Raw genomic sequence first — 21,397 nt, 5'->3', positions numbered from 1 at the left:
ACACAGTGACCACCGGAGGTCGCTGTGGGCGTATATGGCCGTTTGTGCCAGCGCTGTACTGCAATGGGGGTAGATGCCGGTGTTTGTAGTGCTAAAACTATATTAAATATTATAGCTATGGATCTAATAACAACGTCGATTGTCAGTGAGTTTCTTCCGGTCAACATGCAAAAAAACTGATAATTTTTTCATCCATACATTTCCGTTTTATACCGTGGTGAATATGAGTATAGTTTTAGAGTGATCCTGTGTAATCCCAGGAAACTCTGTCAAACAGCGATTTACTGCATTTCATTATAAAAACCGTGCCATTTCTCGCCTGATTATTGAAATCAATGCTAGATTATCGGTATTATGTTTCATCATGCATGCAAGAAAGGGGGGGGGGGTGGGGGGAAGCCAGCCCTCCGTGCTCTGATCGCAGCCAATGGGACACGGCCAACACACACACCACAGACACGTGCTGCGATCGCGGGGAAATCGGATCAACGCAAGATTGATAACATATAGTCCTTACCTTGTATATGATGTACTGCAAAAAGAATAATCCAATTATCTGATCGCCATTCCAAATACTCATCGCGATCGTTTGTCCAACGTTATCCAGCATTGCAGATGAACGGCCGGGCGGGGACCCTCGTCGAGGCAACTGTGGTGACCGCTTGTCTTGCCGGAGTGTTCAGACCCCGCCCCCATGCCGCAGCTCGGCCAAGAAAACAAACCACATCGTTTCAAATGGAGTGCAATAGTGCCCGCAAGCCGTTATCGGACCGTTGCGGTCTCAGACAGAGTGCCATACATTGCCACAGCACAGCAGGGCGAATTATGAATGGAAATAGCTAGGGCTGACCCCTATTAATCGATTAGTCGACTAATCGGTCGAAAGGAGCCATAGTCGACTGGCCAACCTTTTAGTCGAATATAATAAAAAAAAAAAAAAAAAAAAAAATTATCATTCTTTCCAAAAGAAAATAGGCCTAGAAGCGTGGCTAACGCTAATGGCACGCATACCAGAGGCTAACTGCCTACGAAAACAGGCACTGAAAGAGGATTTCACCCGTCTAATGAACACACTGACTAGACTAGACAAATATCAAGATGTATCCATCAGTGGACCAATTGCATGCTTTTGCAGAGGACAAGAAGCCTTCAGTCGACTCCTTCAGACATTAAGCACCCCCCACAGCCCAAATGGAATGATAAAAAATTTATAGAAATGTAATAAAAAAAATTATAAATATTATATATAAAATATATATATATTTTCTTTTTGTCGACCAATAGTGGACGAACGGCAAATTTTGGCCAATCATAGTCGACCATCCAAATCCTTAGTCGGGACAGCCCTAGAAATAGCGAATAAAAGAAATAACGATCCAATAACAAGTTTACACTCGTTGGCAGAATTCGATTGGCGGGCTATAACGAGTTAACTAGTTTTTGGCACAGAAACGGTTAAGGAGGTTAGAAATCAAGGTAACAGAGTGAGAAGGTTATATGAAGATGAAGGTGCCGCACCCAGACTATGGAATGCTCTCCCCATCCACCTGAGAGCACCACAATCCGTCGAGGCTTTTAAAAAGGGGCCTAAAAACATTTCTTTTTAACAAGGCTTCTGCCTGAATTTTTCTTTTACTTTTATTTTTACTTCTATTCATTTTATTATTATTTTATTTTATTTTACTTTTATGTTCTTCCATTTCATTGGTTGTTTTATTCATTTTAATTGTTTTATTGATTTCACTTTTTATCTTTATCTCCTGTAGCACTTTGAGATTCTCACAAATATAAAGTGCGGTACAAATTTAATCTATTATTATTATTATTAAGGTGATGGTGATGATGATGATGATGATGATGATGATGACGATGATGGTGATGACGCACCTAGTCATCTCCAGTACATCCTCCAGCAGAAACTCCTCCACAGGGAAAGTCAACCCAGGTATGTGGATCATAGCACAGTTGTCTGGAGGGAGAGAAGCACAGAGAGCCAAGTCAACGCTGTCCTGTTGTTACATATATATATATATATACAGCTAGGATTCAGATTCACTGTGTACTAGTCCACAGTAGGTCATTGGTGGGAGCTAGGTTTCAGAAGATGCTCCTAGGAGGAATTGTTGAGGGAAAATAACCATTATAAAGCGGTTGTGTGCGGGTTATTGTATACCTGCATCGTTCTTACATTGTGAAAGCTTGTCAGTTCACAGACAAGGCTCTTGATGAAATTGCTATTTAACCCTTTCACTACCACACTACAAAGGGATTGTTTGACGAACAATGCCACTGACCCTTAGCTGCCAGAGACGTACCCCTCCTGCTGATTGTGTTGTTCACAATCTGTAAGTCGCTTTGGATAAAAGCATCAGCAAAATGACTCAATTGTAAATTGTAATCTGAGGGAGCACGGGGGGCTAGACCCGTTCTGAGGGAGCGTGGGGGGCTAGACCCGTTCTGAGGGAGCGTGGGGGGCTAGGCCCGTTCTGAGGGAGCGTGGGGGGCTAGGCCCGTTCTGAGGGAGCGCGGAGGGCTAGGCCCGTTCTGAGGGAGCGCGGGGGGCTAGGCCTGTTCTGAGGGAGCGTGGGGGGGCTAGGCCCGTTCTGAGGGAGCGTGGGGGGCTAGGCCCGTTCTGAGGGAGCGCGGAGGGCTAGGCCCGTTCTGAGGGAGCGTGGGGGGCTAGGCCCGTTCTGAGGGAGTGCGGGGAGCTAGGCCCGTTCTGAGGGAGTGCGGGGAGCTAGGCCCGTTCTGAGGGAGCGTGGGGGGCTAGGCCCGTTCTGAGGGAGCGTGGGGGGCTAGGCCCGTTCTGAGGGAGCGTGGGGGGCTAGGCCCATTCTGAGGGAGCGTGGGGGGCTAGGCCCGTTCTGAGGGAGCGTGGGGGGCTAGGCCCGTTCTGAGGGAGCGCAGGTGGCTAGGCCCGTTCTGAGGGAGTGTGGGGGGCTAGGCCCATACTGAGGGAGCGTGGGGGGGCTAGGCCCATACTGAGGGAGCGCGGGGGGCTAGGCCTGTTCTGAGGGAGCGTGGGGGGCTAGGCCTGTTCTGAGGGAGCTTGGGGGGCTAGGCCTGTTCTGAGGGAGCGCGGGGGGCTAGGCCCATTCTGAGGGAGCGCGGGGGGCTAGGCCTGTTCTGAGGGAGCGCGGGGGGGCTAGGCCCATTCTGAGGGAGTGCGGGGGGCTAGGCCTGTTCTGAGGGTGCGCGGGGGGGCTAGGCCCATTCTGAGGGAGCTTGGGGGGCTAGGCCTGTTCTGAGGGAGCGCGGGGGGGCTAGGCCCATTCTGAGGGAGCTTGGGGGGCTAGGCCTGTCCTGAGGGAGCGTGGGGGGGCTAGGGGGCCCATTCTAAGGGAGTGCGGGGGGCTAGGCCCGTTCTGAGGGAGTGCGGAGGCTAGGCCCGTTCTGAGGGAGCGTGGGGGGCTAGGCCTGTTCTGAGGGAGCGTGGGGGGGGGCTAGGCCCGTTCTGAGGGAGCGCGGGGGGGCGTACCGAAGTATCTGGAGAACTTCTCTGCGTTGAGCGTGGCGCTCATGAGGATGACCTTGAGGTCCGGCCGCTTCTTCAGGACGTCCTTCACGATGATGAGCAGCACGTCGGAGTGGAGGTTCCTCTCGTGGATCTCATCCAGAACCAGGTGGCTGACCGAGGAGAGGAGCCTGGCAGGGGAGAGGGGAGAGAGGAGGGGGGGAGGGGAGGGGAGGGAGGAGAGGGAGAGGGAGAGAGAGAGAAAATGAGAGAGGGAGAGATAGAGAGAAAGTAAGGGGGTGAGAGAGAGGGAGAGAGAAAATTAGAGTGGGAGAGAGAAAGAATTTGAGAGGTAAAGGTATGCGTGTGTGTATGTATGTGTGTGTGTGTGTGTGTGTGTGTGTGTGTGTGTGTATGTATGTGTGTGTGTGTGTGTGTGTGTGTGTGTGTGTAGTGGGGGACGAACGTACATCCTCACCAGGAGGACGCAGAGGATTTCTTATTTCATTTTTTCCCCCACTCTGTAAATGTGAACCGAGCAGACAACCAGCGGCCAATAATCACAACCGGCACGCGCCGTCTTCCGAGCAGAAAAATACAGAGAACAGACCCGGACCAACTGAGAACCAGGGTTGGGTACCAAACTCTTCGGTTGGTACTTTTAAGGGTACACCGACCGAGGGCGGCTACGTGGCGCAGTGGGCAAGGCGCTCGCAACGAATGCTGGAGACTAGGCTCGAACAGGATGCCTCCTGTTCGAGCCCCGCTCTCCACATTGCTTTCAGTTTAGCTGGTCGTCCACAGTAATACACATTGGCCGTATTACGGGGAGGGAAACTGATGGGTGGGGATCGGGCGTTGTGGACAGCGACTCCTACAGGTCGGTTGGTGCGCCTGCGCAGTAGAATCAAGAAGCGACGGGGGCGGGGCCCCTCCAAAGCCCAGACCCCCGACGCTGAGAGATCGAGCCGTGCAGGTGAAAAGATGCGACGGCTGTTACCTCGAGTATCGGAGGGGACTCGTGCTATGTATGACTTAGTCCACATTGCAGCCGGCTTGTGGGAGGCAAGAAACAACGTTCGAAGACAGGGGAGGGTTGAATTGGACGATATGAAAATTGGGATGGGAGAAAAATAGAAAATGGGAGAAAAAGTGGATAAAAAAAAAGGGTACACCGACCGAATTAACATCGGTACTACAGAGTACCGATTCACGCTAGGTAGATTCACGCTTACATGTTTAGTATAAGAGAGTGTAATATTACTAGACAAGAGGGAAGCCTTTTCCACAAATATATATACATTACTGTCCCGTCTCTTGGGTCTTTGGAAAGACCAGACGAGGTCAGAGGAGTTTGATCATATTTACTGAGGAAGGCCAGATAATGTTGATATTTAAACATTTAAAAACGTAATACATGATCATGCTATTTATTTTGTGTGTGGTGTGTTCCAACAATAAATAACAAAATGTTGAAATGGTAGATTTTACAACTGAAATTATTACTTTTGTTATTACAGAGTGAGTTAAGTACTGAAAAAAGGTACCCGTTGGGTATCGATACCAAATTCCAGGATCGGTATCAGGTTCAAATGTGAATGGTACCCAACCAGAGTACAAGCCCAAGAGTCTAGGGTCGCTTTCACGCCTATAGTTCAGTAGAGATGGGTTCGGATTAGCGTTCACACTGCACTTTGTCAAGCGCACCACACTTTCTAAAACAAAGTCATGTGATCACGCAGGTCAGCCTTTTATTTAGGAGTCTTTTTTTTTATTTTGGTCCTTGGTCTTGGAATGACCTTCAGTCAAGCCTCAAACTGATGGCACTTTGTTACTTACAGCAACTGTTACATCCATAAACAGTACTGTCTATCTGTATGTCGTGACGTGTGTATGTCATAAATGTTATGATGAATTGAAAATGGGGGACCCTGATCAGACGAAAGCCTTTCTCTGGTCTGCATCCCCTTAACAATTGTGTGTATTGAGCCGTACTGTATTGTACCCATTCTATAAACTTTTCAATCAATCAATCAATCAATCAATCAATCAATCAATCAATCAATCAATCAATCAATCAATCAATCAATCAATGACTTTAGCCAGTTTTAAACTGCTGTTATCTGAGGTCCTTACCACCAGCTGCTCATGTAGTAATAAGTAACGCACCTTGTTTTTTTATTGTTCCAAATGTGCACAATGCAGTGATTGCTTTTTGTTGTGTTGTTCTCTGTGTTTTATATGTTTTTGTCGTGTTTACCATTGTGTAAACATTGCTGCTTTCTTGGCCAGGTCAGCATTGTAAATTAGATTGTCTCAATGTTTTTTTTATCTAGTTAAATAAAAGGTTAAATAAAAATGAATTTGACATCATTTCGAATCCCATACCTGCCAACATTATGCTGTGAAAAATGGGCTTCAAATGTCGTCAGACTACGACTGTGTACACTACATGCACTGAGTCGCCAGGATGTGCAGGGTTAATTAAATGCCGTATATGAAGGGGGATAAGGCGGCTACTCAATCTAATCTGGCAACACGTATCCCCTCATACAAAGCCCGATATCGCTCATGTCACAATACAAGTTACCGGTAATTAAAAAACGTATTTCGGTGAACAGGAGATTATATAACCTAATGTGCCAGATGGCTTATTAGACAGAATCTTGTGATCTCCCGAATCCAGCTGGTAATCCATAAAAAAAAAAATCTCCACCTTGGCTGCGTGTTATACGTTTTCCAATGCACGGTCGGTAATGAATTATGCACGGCTGTCTAGGCTACCGTCACCTGTATTATGGTGCTTGGTGCTGCTAAAATGTCAACAGCAGGAGCGGACCAAGTCACAGCTCGGCTACAGAGGTACAGTAAGCTCCTGGTTGTCATTATTACTTGGTGGCCTGGGTCATCATTATGTACATAGGCTAGTTGCACGTGAGAGAAGTTGCTTTGTGTTCCTTTCACGCAGATGCTGAATATTATTGTGCTGAATGTTATTGTGCTATCTGCAAGTGTCTTTTGCCAATAATTACATATGGATATATCTTATATTTGTACCTTAGAGGGTTACGGCGGAGTATATGAGAAAGACCTATGGTTCTGACAGTACTAAACATCTAAAATACTGCTGTGCTGAAGCACTTTGTTTTTTACCCTTTTCTTATCAACCGTATTGCGTAAACATCTAAAATACTGGGTTGATAGGTCTATTTTATGTGTATCTGCCAATTTCATGATTTTATGTGTATTTTATTTATTTTTTATCCACTTTTTTCCTCCTTATCTTCAATTTTTCTCCCGTCCCAATTTCGTGTTTCCAATTCTCCCATCCCCTGTCTTGAACGTTGCTCACATATGCCCCCCACTGGTCGGTTGTAGGGAGGATAGAAGCCTTGCATCACGTGTCTCCTCCGGTACACGAGGAGGCAGCCTGTCACATCTTTTCACCTGCCAGCGCGCGAACTCTCATTGGCGAGGTGTAACGTGTGGGAGGCTCACACTACCCCCGCCATCTCCTGTCTCTGCTGTGCAGGCGTCCCCCAACCGACCTGTAGGAGTCGCTGTCCACAACGTCCAGATTACCACCCATCGACTTCCACCCTCTAACTCTGCCAATTGAGCCAGTATGACGGCCGGCGCAAGCCGGAGGCAACGCCGACAGCCGGAGTCGCACCCGGTGTCTCTTGCGCTGGCGACGAGCGCAATGTCCGCTGCGCCACCCAGCCGCCCATTTTATGTCTATTTTATGTGCATCAGTGACAAACCGTAAACAAAGAGGCCTATTAAGATGTTAGATTCTAAAAGTTATGACGTGATTTAATGTTCTATGCCTTATATTGACTTAGTCTATTTTGCTGCTGTCTATTTTATGCAAATTTTATTTCTGCACTGCACACATTGCTGCATTGAGTTGTCGGGAAAGAAAGTTCATATTTTGTAGCAATATGTAGCTCTTCCCTGGTAGCCTGACAGTCTCTACGGCTTCCTTGCGATCTCTAGTTTCATGCGATCTCATTGCTGTATACATTCTCACGTTGGCTCAGTTGGTCGTTCGTTACGCTGCCTCACAGCGTGGAGGGTAAACTCCACGCTGAATAACTCTTAACATTTGCGTCCGATTGATATGCAGATTCGATCTTCAAAAGGGGGAGCAGCTCGTGTCATATTCAGGCCAATACGGCATCCTGTGTGCTTCGGCCGTAATTTAAGCACCAACCGACAGATCTGTTCATCTATGACTGTGTTTACAATTCGTATGTGCCTTGCCTGTTTGAAGTCGAGTGTGGACATGAATACATTCAAGAGTGTGTGTGTGTGTGTGTGTGTACTGTATGTGTGTGTGTGTGTGTGTGTGTGTGTGTGTGTGTGTGTGTGTGTGTGTGTGTGTGTGTGTGTGTGTGTGTGTGTGTGTGTGTGTGTGTGTGTGTGTGTGTGTGCGTGTGTGTGTACTGTATGTGTGTGTCACACTGCCAGCTGCACAGTATAAACAATGTATAGGAAGCAGTGCTCTAGTGAGCGGCGCTCAGCCAGGGCTGTCAGTCTGGTTTACCCCAAAAAAGTACTTGCTCAAGTCATGCAAATCCTCACACAACACCACCAGGCACGTCGAGTCTCTGTGGATTCCCCTTCACTACTTTAAGACGAGGTCATCGCAAGCAGTGTGTGTGTGTGTGTGTGTGTGTGTGTGTGTGTGTGCGTGTGTGCGTGTGTGTGTGTGTGTGTGCACGCATAACTAGACTGACTCCCACCAGGCCTCCTGTCTCTGCAGGACATGTCGACCACCAGGCCTAACTATAGAAAAAAGCCAGATTTTAAAGGTGCTATAGTCGATAGAAAATGAATAATGCATCCACAGAACCTTTAGAAAGGTGCAGAATAAAAGTATTGCATTTCCCCCCAAATTTGTTTTTATTAATGCATGTATCATTAAAAAAAATTGTTTGCAGGTCCAAAATGAATGTTGTTGTTTACATGTTGTTGCAGACATTATATCCCCACCCTACTTCCATGTGGAACGCACCTGGTTGGATCAATGACATGCTGGTGCTCTAGTGCCACATCTTATCTAGTAGATGAATGTTATATAATATGTCCCATACTATGGCCCATTTGGCATCGAGTATCTATGGTTCAAGATGTGAAAAAGAATTTTTTTTTCCATCCATACATTCCCGTTTTATACCATGGTGAATATAAGTATGGTTTTAGAGCGATTTAGGATAATTCCTGGGAGGCTAGTAATAGCCCGATATGTGTATTATATTAAATCCATTGGCATTTCGTCCCTACACACGCTACACTTAAAGATTCAAATGCATATGATCGGTATTATGTTCCATCATGAATGCATGAAGGGGGGGGGGGGGGGGGGGGGTCGTTTCTGATTAATTGATTGGCAATAACAGCATTCGTTAGTACAACTCCATACGCTGATCAGGGCGATGGCTATGAAAGCAAGGCACAATCAAGCTGAAATTGACGTTAAATTGCTCTTACCTGTGGCCGGTGGGATTCCAGAAAGAATATTCCAATTATTTGATTGCCATCTGGTAGATCGTATGTCCATTTGGGCCACGACATAACCCACCACAGCATAAGGAATCGGGGGTCCCGAAAACTGTTCAATGCGATCGGGTGAAGCCCTCGGTCCAGGTTACTAGAAAAGTCCGCCAGAGGAATTTCATCGACACACAGCCCCATACACAGAGTCTCAAAGGGAGTGCAACATCGGCCGCATTCCACCAGGCGGCGGTATTGGACTTTTGCGATCTCAGACTCAATCTCTATGGTAACACAGCCTTCCTGGATGGATTATGAATGGAAATAGCGAATAAAAGAAATAACGATCAAATAATGAGTATACTCGTTGTTGGCGTCCAACGATTGGCGGCCAATAACGAGTATACTCGTCGTTGGCAGTGAATGAGTTGAGGTTACATTTTTTTTTTTATAGCTACATATGACCGGTAAGTATAAAGGAAGTTGGGTTTATCTAGACAGGTAGCCTAAGGGTGCTTTCACATATAGTTTTGGTGGACTCGGTGCGGTTCTGGTGGTGAAGTTGCAACATTGTTGCATTCATCATTTGGTTCGTCTGCATTCACACAGCAATTTGTCAGGCGCACCAAAACTTTCTGAACAATGTCACGCGGTCGAAAATGGCGCTCGTCTATTGGACAATAGAGAGTGGAAATGTGTGTGTGGCTGCGAGCCCGTGTGTGCGCGCGCGTGTGTGTCTGTGTGTGTGGACTGCGAGCCCTCCAGATCAGCGGAGGCGGAGTTTTTAATTTTGACGTGACATTGATCCATTGTTCTATTGAAGCCCATTACCACCATCCTCTCGCTAAACAACTTGTACACCACGTTGTTTTTATGAGTGCCCACAAGTAGCTGTTTTATTTGGTCTTATGCCCATATGTGTACAGTGTGCTTGTTTTGCAGTGAATGCCGCGCGCCTCGGTAATAATAATAATAATAATAATAAGCGTTTTTTCTTCCTTCTACCCAAGATGCACAGTTAGATAGATAGATAGATCAGACAACTCTTCAGCCATTGGGGTTCATAGAAAATATTTTATTGGCACCACTGCTCTACACGTCTCTTTTTTTCACATGAAAGACACAACACAATAATAATAATACATAAGACATCACAGGACAGAAACGTATTGCAATAATGACAAGACAATAGAGATAAAATAGAATAAATAAAATTAAAACTGAAATAAAAATGTAATTATATTGATAGACATTACAAAAGAGATTCCTAATTACAACAATAATTGTTCACCGAAGGGCTGTCTAACCAACCTAAAACATGTTAGCCATTGTAGTGCTGTACAAGTATTTTAAAGTGTTTTATTACTCAATAGATTTAATTAATAATAAACTAAATTAATTGTATCACTCTATCAAGTTGCCCCATGGGCCATGGCATGAAATTATTCATTCATATTAATTCAAGTATTTGCATGCGAGTGAAAGGTACATGCATCGTTTCAAATATTGTACTGCCACCAACTGGTTACAAATCAAATCTATTTTCTCAAAACATGAGTGTGCATAAGAGATAAGACAGTCTCTCTCTCTCTCTCTCTCACACAAACACACTCGCGCACACACACACATTGAGTAGCACCGTGACAGAGCATCGGCGAAACGAAACCACAAGTGACAAGCCTACGCATATTTAAGTAGGTACAGTACAACTATCACCATTGCCATCAATAAATATATGATAGCCATATAATAAATATACGAGGCTGGGCTTAACAAGTCAAAGTATTCTTAATAATAATAGCCAGAGGCTGGGCTTAACAAGTCAAAAGTATTCTTAATAAATTATAGCCCGATGCTGGGCTTAACAAGTCAAAGTATTCTTAATAATAAATTATAGCCCGATGCTGGGCTTAACAAGTCAAAGTATTCTTAATAATAAATTATAGCCCGAGGCTGGGCTTAACAAGTCAAAGTATTCTTAATAATAATAGCCAAAGGCTGGGCTTAACAAGTCAAAGTATTCTTAACCCTTTACCAGCCAAGTAAAACATTTTGGCCACTTCCCCATACAATATATTTAGCCAGGTGGTGTCTATTCTTTTACCAACGGATTTCCAGTTCCGCGTTCGCGTTCTGCGATCTGATTGGCCACTGACGTTTCTGGTGCGATCTGATTGGCCACTGACGTTTCTGGTCATGTGACATGTGTGCCCAATCTCGTGACGCGCCCATTTCCGCCTCAAACAGCAGCAAACTACCTAACGCCTAGTTTATCACTGGTTAAGCTTAGGCGACTCTTTCGAAGTTGGTTAAGGTTAGAGTTTGGAATCAGGGCTGGTGTTCTATCGCCCTGCTCTAAGACAAACTCTAACCTTAACCAACTTCGAAAGAGTGCCTAAGCTTAACCGGTGGCAGAACTTGCCGTCACACGATTGGCGCAACCAGAAACGTCAGTGGCCAATCAGAGCGCAGAACGCGAACGTGGAACTGGAAATCCGTTGGTAAAAGTATTCAGGCAGCCAGGTGGGAGAGGGGGGGATCTTTAATCTATGAAAAAAACTTCTTCCAGCCAATCAGCACATGTCAGGCTATGACACAAATATTGTCACCATCCCATCTGACCAATCAGGATAGATCCTGGGGATCTGCAACTTCCTTCTTTTCACCACAGCAAAAAAATGCAAATTTTTGCACCTGCTTCTACTCTTCAAAATCCCTTATTTCCTCAACAAGTCATGGTGAATTGATAACATTTACTCATTTTTGCAGTTGAACAATCATTGTAAAGGATGGGATGCCTAAATATTAAAGGCAACCAACTTGTGTCTAACCACGCCCAACTTGCGTCTAGCCACGCCCCCGCGGCGACGTGGCAGCAGCAGAGCGGAGCGGCTCCGCTCTGCCGCGGAGCTCCGTCGCAGCAGCATTATATGCCAGTAACCGCCCCTTATTCAGTATCCAGAAATAGCTCAATTGGCAACGCTGCATGGCTGTGGATCCTACGGCTCGTTGCTGGCTAGTTCGATTCCCTTCAATTTTTATTTTATTTTTTTTTTAACGTGCATTCGCATTCTTTCGCCGTTAAGTTTAGGCATAACTTTAAGCATTGTTTCGGAGTTGGTTAAGGTTAGGCATTGTTTCGGAATTGCTTAAGGTTAGAAGGGTTAAGTTTAGGCGCTGTTAAGGAGCTGGTTAAGGTTAGAGTTTGACTTAGAGAATGGCAATATTTTTTAACGTGCATTCATTTCGCCGGTTAAGTTTAGGCATTGTTTCGGAGTTGGTTAAGGTTAGGCATTGTTTCGGAGTTGCTTAAGGTTAGAAGGGTTAAGTTTAGGCGCTGTTAAGGAGCTGGTTAAGGTTAGAGTTTGACTTAGAGAATGGCAATAGACAGCCTATTTCCGCGCTGCAGCGCGAGGCAATAGACAGCCTATTTCCGCGCTGCCGCTCTCTCGCGCTGCCGTGGTCACATGGGCGTATTGGCCAATCAGAGAAACGCTAAACACAAGTTGGTTGCCTAAAATATTCACGCGGATGGGATAGGTGTTTTTTGCATAGGATTAGTGAAATCAGGATTTGTTGTTAGCTAAAAAGGTGAATTGACATAGTGTCCATTTTTAGACATATGCCGATGCATCTAGTCAGTCACACTTAGGGTATTACTACTACCATGTAGTGCCATGTAGTACCATGTAGTACCCTGTAGTGCCATGTAGTACCCTGTATTGCCATGTACCCTGTAGTACCATGTATTGCCATGTAGTACCCTGTAGTGCCATGTAGTACCATGTAGTACCCTGTATTTCCCTGTGTAGTACCCTGTAGTACCATGTAGTATCATGTAGTACCCTGTAGTACCCTGTAGTCAGGCCTGTACACTGCAACGAGATGATCGCAAATTGCCCCTTAATTTGGCCTGTGCGAGTGGAAAATAATATTTGAGGGCTACCTTGCGAGTAGTGATTTCAACCCTTCATTCGCATTTCACTCCTAAATGAATCCATTAATTCCATTGTCCCGACAGAGCGGTGTGACGGGGAGCTCGGACGGGATGTGTTTTGCTTGCTGGTGTTATTATAGCATTAGCTGAAAAGCTAGCTAGTTGGAACAACATCCGCTTTAACGTTACATCAAATAAGATGATCGCCTGTCCTTTCTCCAGGACCTGACACTGTCCGTCTATCAACAATAATGCACCCACGGTGAATCGTATTTAAGTCAAGTAGCTTTAACTTTAAAAATAGTATAGCAACAGTAGCAGTGTATTGCACTACCAAAGGACCTAGTCCTCCATGCTCTGTAAATAACTATGTACAAATACCCACTATGTTACCTGTTTATTGCACAATGTTGTTTTATTGGATTCTATTATATGTTGTACTACTGTATTGCACATTGTTGCGGGCAAGACCACCCGCATTGCATTGTATACTTGTATGCTGTGACAAATAAAACTCTTGACTTGACTTCTTGACTTCTACTGACTAGTGTTAGCTGACTAACGTTATCAAATGTCAATGCGGGGAAGACGAGCTAGGTCAGCTAGCTTAGCTTGATAACGTTACCGTGGCTAAAGTTGGTGCTATTCATAATCCAGCAATAATGGCTGCAGACCTGCAAGCAAAGTACAGCAAGTTCCAAGTGCCAAAGGATAAGAGTCTGAGGCGGAGTCTCAAAAGAGAATGTTGAATATTTATTTTGCATCGAAAATCACAACATAAACGGTAATACTAGCTACTAGCTAACAGACTGGGTAGCAAGTGCAACACCGTCTAACGTCCATGCGGATCATTGGAGTAGGGTATATCTGCAGTGCCGCAGCCCCATACTCATTGATTAATGATACTAATACTAATCTATACAATCACCTGTTGTTGAATAAATACCATTACTTTCTAGTTATTACTAAAAAACAGTATATATAAAACAGTATCTGTAAAAGAAATTTATATAATCGTTTTTTTTTTTATTATTATTAATGTATGCACTGGTATCGGATCAGTATCGGTATCGGCCGATACCCAAAGCTTAGGTATCGGAATTGGATCTGGAAGGAAAAAATGGTATCGGAACATCTCTAAAAATGTGCCCCTAAAAAATATTCTTTGCCCCTAAATTTCTCATTTAGGGGAAAGTGTGCCCCTAGTGAAAAAGCTTAGCGTACAGCCCTGCCCTGTAGTACCATGTAGTATCATGTAGTATCATGTAGTACCATGTATTACCCTGTAGTACCGTGTAGTATCATGTAGTACCATGGAGTATCATGTAGTATCATGTAGTACCCTGTAGTACCGTGTAGTATCATGTAGTACCATGGAGTATCATGTAGTATCATGTAGTACCCTGTAGTACCCTGTAGTACCATGTAGTTATAGTTTTGTCCGCTATTCTTCTTTGGGCCTTTATCGGCTACTGTTGCCATGGCAAGGCAAATTCAAGAAAACTCCCAATACATTTTATTATTTATTTTATGTTATGAATCAGCCTGCCAAGTTTCATAGATATGCCCCCTAAGGAAAAATAAGCCCCATAGCCCCCACATTTTTAGGGTACCGGTCGAGGGCCTGTTCACAGACACTTCGGGTTAACCTTAATTTACAGGGGAATTTTTTTTTTTTTTTTTTTCAAAATTGTAGATACCGTTTGAAATAGCACCAAAATAACATTCTAGAGTTGAAATTGTGAATGTCCAGGTATTTCAAGAAGTGACCGGTAAAGGGTTAATAATAATAATAATAATAATAATAATAATAATAATAATAATAATAATAATAATAATAATAATAATAATAATAATAATAATAATAATAATAATAATAATAATAATAATAATAATAATAATAATAATAATAATAAGGGCCAAGGCTGGCTTAAATGAAACATTATGACTTACCATTCTTGTCCGCGTCCTCCTGATGTGTGTATGTCCCTCCGCCTCGGTCTCACCTTGACGTTGAATCAACCACGCCACGCGGGCACTCTATGGTTCCATATGGAAACGTCCGTCCTGGCTGGCGGTGCCCGTCCGGTATAACGTTGATTCCAAAAAGGATGTCCCAGTTATTGATCGCCATCTGGTAGATCAATATGTCCATTGGCTGATTATTCCTTTACTGTATACTGAATTCAGCGTCGCAATAACTAAGTATTCCATGGGGCTGGGAGCAGCCCTGGTGCTGCTAGCTTCTTCCCCCACGAGGCCCTGCTGTGGCTGTGGCTGCTTCGGTCGGGTCGCTGTTTTTTGTGATAAATGTATCCAACGAACCTCTCATCGAGTTATTGAACACTTCTTTTTTCTTTGCCTTCTTTCGTTGTAAATTCCCAGAGCCAAATGTCCACCCTTTATCGCGTTCTCTCGTCGACATTGTGTTAAAAAAAATTGAGCACCACTGACTCAGTCATCCACCTTACTCTACACACCTGTGAGTGACCACCACTACCACCAGTCCACGTGCCAGCGCTTAATGGCAGCTTTTTATATGCGCGCTGCTTCAGATAGATGACGCACGCATCACGCTGCCTGTCGCAGGCATAGTGAGGAGTCTAATGTGAAATATATAAGCATGGATGTAAGTCACATTAGAAACCTGTAAGCAAAACTAGATTTTCGGTCTGTGATGGAAAGTGATTGTTAACATTATATGTATTTTAATATAAAAAAATTTAAAAGATAAAAAATTATAATAATAAAAAAAATTTAAAAAATTCTGGGGTGGCACCTCAGGGGCACCTGAGATTTCAGGGGAGGGCACATGCCCCTGGTGCCCCAGTGGTAAAATCGCCACTGTGTGGGAGAGATAAGAGAAGGCAGGAAGCTGGAGGTGGAGAGACAGAGACAGAGAGAGAGAGCGAGAGCGAGAGAGACAATAGAAAATTGTCTAGAAAATAGAAGAGGGCAGTCTGTTGGGCAGGAGAAAAGAGCAGGACAGAATGATGATGATGATGATGATGATGATGATGATGATGTGATGATGATGATGATGATGATGATGATGATGATGATGATGATGATGATGATGATGATGATGATGATGATGATGATGATGAAGACGAGGAAGAAGACCACTCACGGATCCGAACGCAGCCACTGAAGGATAATGCCCGTCGTACAGTACAACACCGAACCCTGTTTCCGTGGTAACCGGCTGAAAAAGCATTGTGTTCTTCAAATAAATTGTGCTTTTAGTCAAACTTACAGATTCTTCAGCCAGGTTTTACTATCAGCCAGTATGTTCTGAATGAAAGCTCCCCAACACCAGCATCTGTATCAGAGGCAACACGCTGCCCAACACCAGCATCTGTATCAGAGGCAACACGCTGCCCAACACCAGCATCTGTATCAGAGGCAACACGCTGCCCAACACCAGCATCTGTACCAGAGGCAACACGCTGCCCAACACCAGCATCATCTGTATCAGAGGCAACACGCTGCCCAACACCAGCATCTGTATCAGAGGCAACACGCTGCCCAACACCAGCATCTGTATCAGAGGCAACACGCTGCCCAACACCAGCATCATCTGTATCAGAGGCAACACGCTGCCCAACACCAGCATCTGTATCAGAGGCAACACGCTGCCCAACACCAGCATCATCTGTATCAGAGGCAACACGCTGCCCAACACCAGCATCATCTGTATCAGAGGCAACACGCTGCCCAACACCAGCATCATCTGTACCAGAGGCAACACACTGCCCAACACCAGCATCTGTATCAGAGGCAACACGCTGCCCAACACACCAGCATCTGTACCAGAGGCAACACGCTGCCCAACACACCAGCATCTGTATCAGAGGCAACACGCTGCCCAACACCAGCATCTGTACCAGAGGCAACACGCTGCCCAACACCAGCATCTGTATCAGAGGCAACACGCTGCCCAACACCAGCATCTGTATCAGAGGCAACACGCTGCCCAACACCAGCATCATCTGTACCAGAGGCAACACGCTGCCCAACACCAGCATCTGTACCAGAGGCAACACGCTGCCCAACACCAGCATCTGTATCAGAGGCAACACGCTGCCCAACACCAGCATCTGTATCAGAGGCAACACGCTGCCCAACACCAGCATCATCTGTACCAGAGGCAACACGCTGCCCAACACACCAGCATCTGTATCAGAGGCAACACGCTGCCCAACACCAGCATCTGTATCAGAGGCAACACGCTGCCCAACACCAGCATCTGTACCAGAGGCAACACGCTGCCCAACACCAGCATCTGTACCAGAGGCAACACGCTGCCCAACACCAGCATCTGTATCAGAGGCAACACGCTGCCCAACACCAGCATCTGTACCAGAGGCAACACACTGCCCACCGGTCCAGCTTCACTTGAGGCAGAGAGGTCCGTGTTGACATTTGGACGGCAGACAGGTAATTAGGTTTGAAAACATTGATCAGCTGAAATGCTCTATTTAGGGAAAGGTCAGCGTTGGGGTCAGACATGTAGCAATCACGGGTATCCCTTTCATAACCTCGTTCCCAGTTTTATCTCCTCCCGTGAGAAAAAAGCCTGGTAAAGAACTACGGCCGAAAGTGTGTATGGGGTAGAATTTCCGGTGTATGTACTTCCCCTGGAAGCTGCCTCCGAACGGACCAAACTTTTCCCGAATCCTGTCGGCAAACAAGCTAGAACGTCCCGGCCATGTAGTAAATTATTCAGGCAAAGCCGTTGCAGTGGCTTAAACGAGGAACTATTGTGCACTTCACACGTTTCTATAATTGTTTTGTCGAAACCGGAAAGCCTGTAGCCTGTACTTCCGTTTACACACTTTAGGAGGCATATCTTGTCCAGCGTAGCCCTTTCACTACCACACTACAGAAGGTTAGCCCTTTCACTAGCACAACACAAAGGGTTAACCCTTTTAACCGGTTAACCGTCTGTAGTGTGGTAATGAAAGGTTAACTTTATATAGTGTGGTAGTGAAAGGGTTAAGATTAGAGGGAAGCGGTTGGGGGAAGAATGGAAGCAAGAAATGTCCTCAAATGTATATTCATATCAATGTGTGTGTCTGAGTGTGAGAGGGAGAGATGAGGGAGTGATAATGATATGTGTGTGATGTGTGTGAGAGAGAAAGAGAGAGAGGGAGGGAATGATGAGGGAGGGAGTGATAATGATGTGTGTGTGTGTGTGTGTGTGTGTGTGTGTGTGTGTGTGTGTGTGTGTGTGTGTGTGTGTGTGTGTGTACACGTGTTTATATGCACGTGCATGTTTTAATCTCTCTCTTTCCCTGTGAGGGTGGGAGCCCATACTAATACGTTCCCAAGAGAAACCACCAATCAATGGGAGGCGATATGGAAAGATAGAGAGAATGAGAGACCAGAGGCAGGAGAGAGAGAGAGAGGGGGAGAGAGAGAGAGAGAGAGAGAGAGAGAGAGAGAGAGAGAGAGAGAGAGAGAGAGAGAGAGAGAGAGAGAGAGAGAGAGAGAGAGAGAGAGAGAGAGAGAGAGAGAGAGAGAAGAGAGAGAGAGAGAGAGAGAGAGAGAGAGAGAGAGAGAGAGAGAGAGAGAGAGAGAGAGAGAGAGAGAGAGAAAAAAAAGACAGAAAATAGAAGAGGGCAGTCTGTTGGGTGCGAGAAAAGAGCAGGACAGAATGATGATGATGATGACAATGAGGAAGAGGAGAGGGCCACTCACGGATCCGAACGCAGCCACTGAAGGATAATGCCCGTCGTGCAGTACAACACCGAACCCTGTTTCCGTGGTAACCGGCTGAAAAAGAGAAAGAGAGACGGAGATGAAGTGTGAATGTGATACAAAAACACATGTTGTCAAAGTTATCTTTTCACTTGACGGGTACAAACTCAAACTGTCACTAGAAGAATGAAAGGATGGCCTGCCGCCTTTAGATGTGCGTGTGCATCGGTGTTAAAGGTCCCACATTGTAGTCCTGTTCAACTACTTAAATAGGTCTTTGAGGTCCCTTAAACATGTCTTCTTTGCTGAAAGAACCATACCGATGATCAGAATCAGAATCAGAAAGGTCTTTATTGCCAAGTAGTTTTCACATTTGGTCGTTTTCGGTGCGACATTAACGGACAGACAATAACGGGCGGATAATAAAAATAAAAAGGTGGAATAAAATACAATTAAATATGAACTAAATTAAGATAGAAGCACAATAGAATAGAATTATGAAATAAAAATAGGGCCAGGGCTGTACAACTGTAAAATAAAGAGGTGGAATAAAATAAAATGGGATATAAATAGAAGCACAATAGAATATAGTATAATTAAGTAAAGATTTAAATAAAAATAGGACAGGACTGTACAACTGTGCAAGATGTGGTCAAGTATATACACTAATTACAATAAAAATAACAATACAGTGGGATGGGATATTTAGCAGGGCTGTGCAAATTGGGCAGTTATGTGCAAAATGTATGAGCAGTGAAGTATGAACTTATGTTTTGGCTGCTTCTGTGTCTTGTCATACAAATGCAATAATTATCATACACAACGGTGTACGAGCCTGTGCCGTGACGTCTAATGAAATTCAGATCAAACTGTCCAACTAGGCGTCGCAGACAGTGGTGATTTTATCTCTGGTTGCACTATGTTCTAATGACATTTATGCATAAATGTTCCCTCGCGAATAAAGACGATGCCTAATTGCCTAACCCTAACCCTGCCTAACATCTGATTAGCACTACACTCAGTAGTTACGTATTAATTTGTATATTTTGTACCCACTTTAATCACCTGCACATTGTATATTACTGTTGCACTTTACTGCTACATTTGCACTCTGATTGGATGCCAAACTTATTTACGTTGTAATGTACATGTGCTGTATAATGATAATACATTTGAATCTAATCTAATATATAATGTGTTGCGTATACACATATATACGGCTCTTAACGGCTCGAATTTGGACATTTAATGCAGAGAAGATGCAGGAATTTAGCAAAATCACAAGCCCTTGCAAATATTGTGTTTGCTGTGCTTTCCAGTCCAAAATAATAACGCCAAAAAACTTCTTCTGTGTCATTTGCCCCCTTCCTGATTCCCTCTAATAATTGACCCTGCCGAGTTTAAGTTTATTTATTTATTTAACCCAGGGACAATCAATCGACACGTTCAGTCAATGTACATGTACCAGAGTTAGCTAATGAGCTAGTTTTCATCCATAGTCCCTGCCTACTTGGTGTGGGAGGAAAACAGAGCACCCTGAGGAAACCCACGTAAACGTGACGTGCAAACTCCACACAGAAAGGCCCCCTGCTGGGGTTAGAACCCAGGACCTTCTCGCTGTGAGGCAACAGTGCTAACCACTGCATCACCCTGCCGCCCGTGATCCACCAATCACGATCCTCCTTCCCTCGAACAAACTTTGAGTTAGATAAGACTTTTAATGAGAGAGAGAGAGAGAGAGAGAGAGAGAGAGAGAGAGAGAGAGAGAGAGAGAGAGAGAGAGAGCGAGAGCAGCATACTGAGCTGTCGATTCATAAGCTATTTTGTCTGAATCATTTATGCTTTTCGAGAATCATGGCAGGTGGCGAGAATCCTTTCATCATCGTCTCTCTCTCACTCTCTCGTCTTTCCCACGTTGTTTTCTAGGTGCTATTAGTCTCATTAGGAAGCTGCCTTCGCAGCTATGAAATGAAGACAGTAAAGTACAGATCACAGCACCATTTGGGGAGCGACAGTGGCCCAGGAGGTAGAGCCGGTCGTCTGGTAATCGGAAGGTTCCCAGTTTGAATCCAGCTCCTCCCGGGCAGCGTGTCGAAGCGTCTTTGAGCAAGACACTTAACCCCCTAACTGCTCCCGATGAGCAGGTCGGCACCTTGCATGGTTGCCTCCGCCGTCTGTGGGTGAATGTGTGAGTGAATGGGTGAATGTGAGGAACCAGGTACCAGATTGACCACCTGGTTCTCAGTGACCGTCCCACTGAACGTGACACCCCGACAGGAAGGTGACATGCGGGAGAAAAGGATAAAGCAAGCGGGGACGACAGAGAAGCATGACCTGCTCCGTCTCTGAGACACGGGTGACTCTTCAGTGAACCTGCCTCACAATCGATATCTCACAGACACACTGCTGTCGAAAACTGCCTGTCAACATTAAACACCATACAAAATCAATACTGGCGTGTATTGCCAATGCATTTACATTTACATTTAGTCATTTAGCTGACGCTTTTATCCAAAGCGACTTACAAGTTCTGTGCGACAAGACAGCAAGAAGGGTATAACTCTATCAGCTGAGTAACAATGTTCATCAAAGTGTTGCGTGTTACAGTGTAGGTTAGTTTATTAGGACAAGTGCATGACAGTAAGGTTAGTCGGGGTTAGATTTTTTTTTTTTTTTTTTTTATCATTTCAGATAATGGTTGCTGTTGCACAATCTATACCAGCCTTCTTCTAGGCTAGCAAGTGTGTATACAGTATGTGTGTGCGTGTGTGCGTGTGTGTGTGTGTGTGTGTGTGTGTGTGTGT

At 45.0% G+C, this 21,397-nt stretch overlaps 1 protein-coding gene across 1 annotated transcript in view; it reads right to left on the bottom strand.

Moving 5' to 3' along the window:
- Positions 1–21,397, bottom strand: part of dhx36 (DEAH (Asp-Glu-Ala-His) box polypeptide 36) — a 118,394-nt gene that overhangs the window by 64,423 nt on the left and 32,574 nt on the right. The window contains exons 9-11 of the mRNA XM_084311232.1: positions 18,594–18,668; positions 3,479–3,645; positions 1,888–1,969 (exon numbers count right to left, since the gene is read on the bottom strand). Of these exons, the coding sequence (XP_084167358.1) occupies positions 1,888–1,969; positions 3,479–3,645; positions 18,594–18,668 (324 nt within the window). The remainder of the gene's footprint in view (positions 1–1,887; positions 1,970–3,478; positions 3,646–18,593; positions 18,669–21,397) is intronic.

Source organism: Notolepis coatsorum (assembly GCF_963971535.1).
Source record: "Notolepis coatsorum genome assembly, chromosome: 1".
NCBI classification, from domain to species: Eukaryota; Metazoa; Chordata; class Actinopteri; order Aulopiformes; family Paralepididae; genus Notolepis; species Notolepis coatsorum.
The sequence above is the reverse complement of the archived record's forward strand: the minus strand, read 5'-3'. Positions and strand labels throughout refer to the sequence as shown.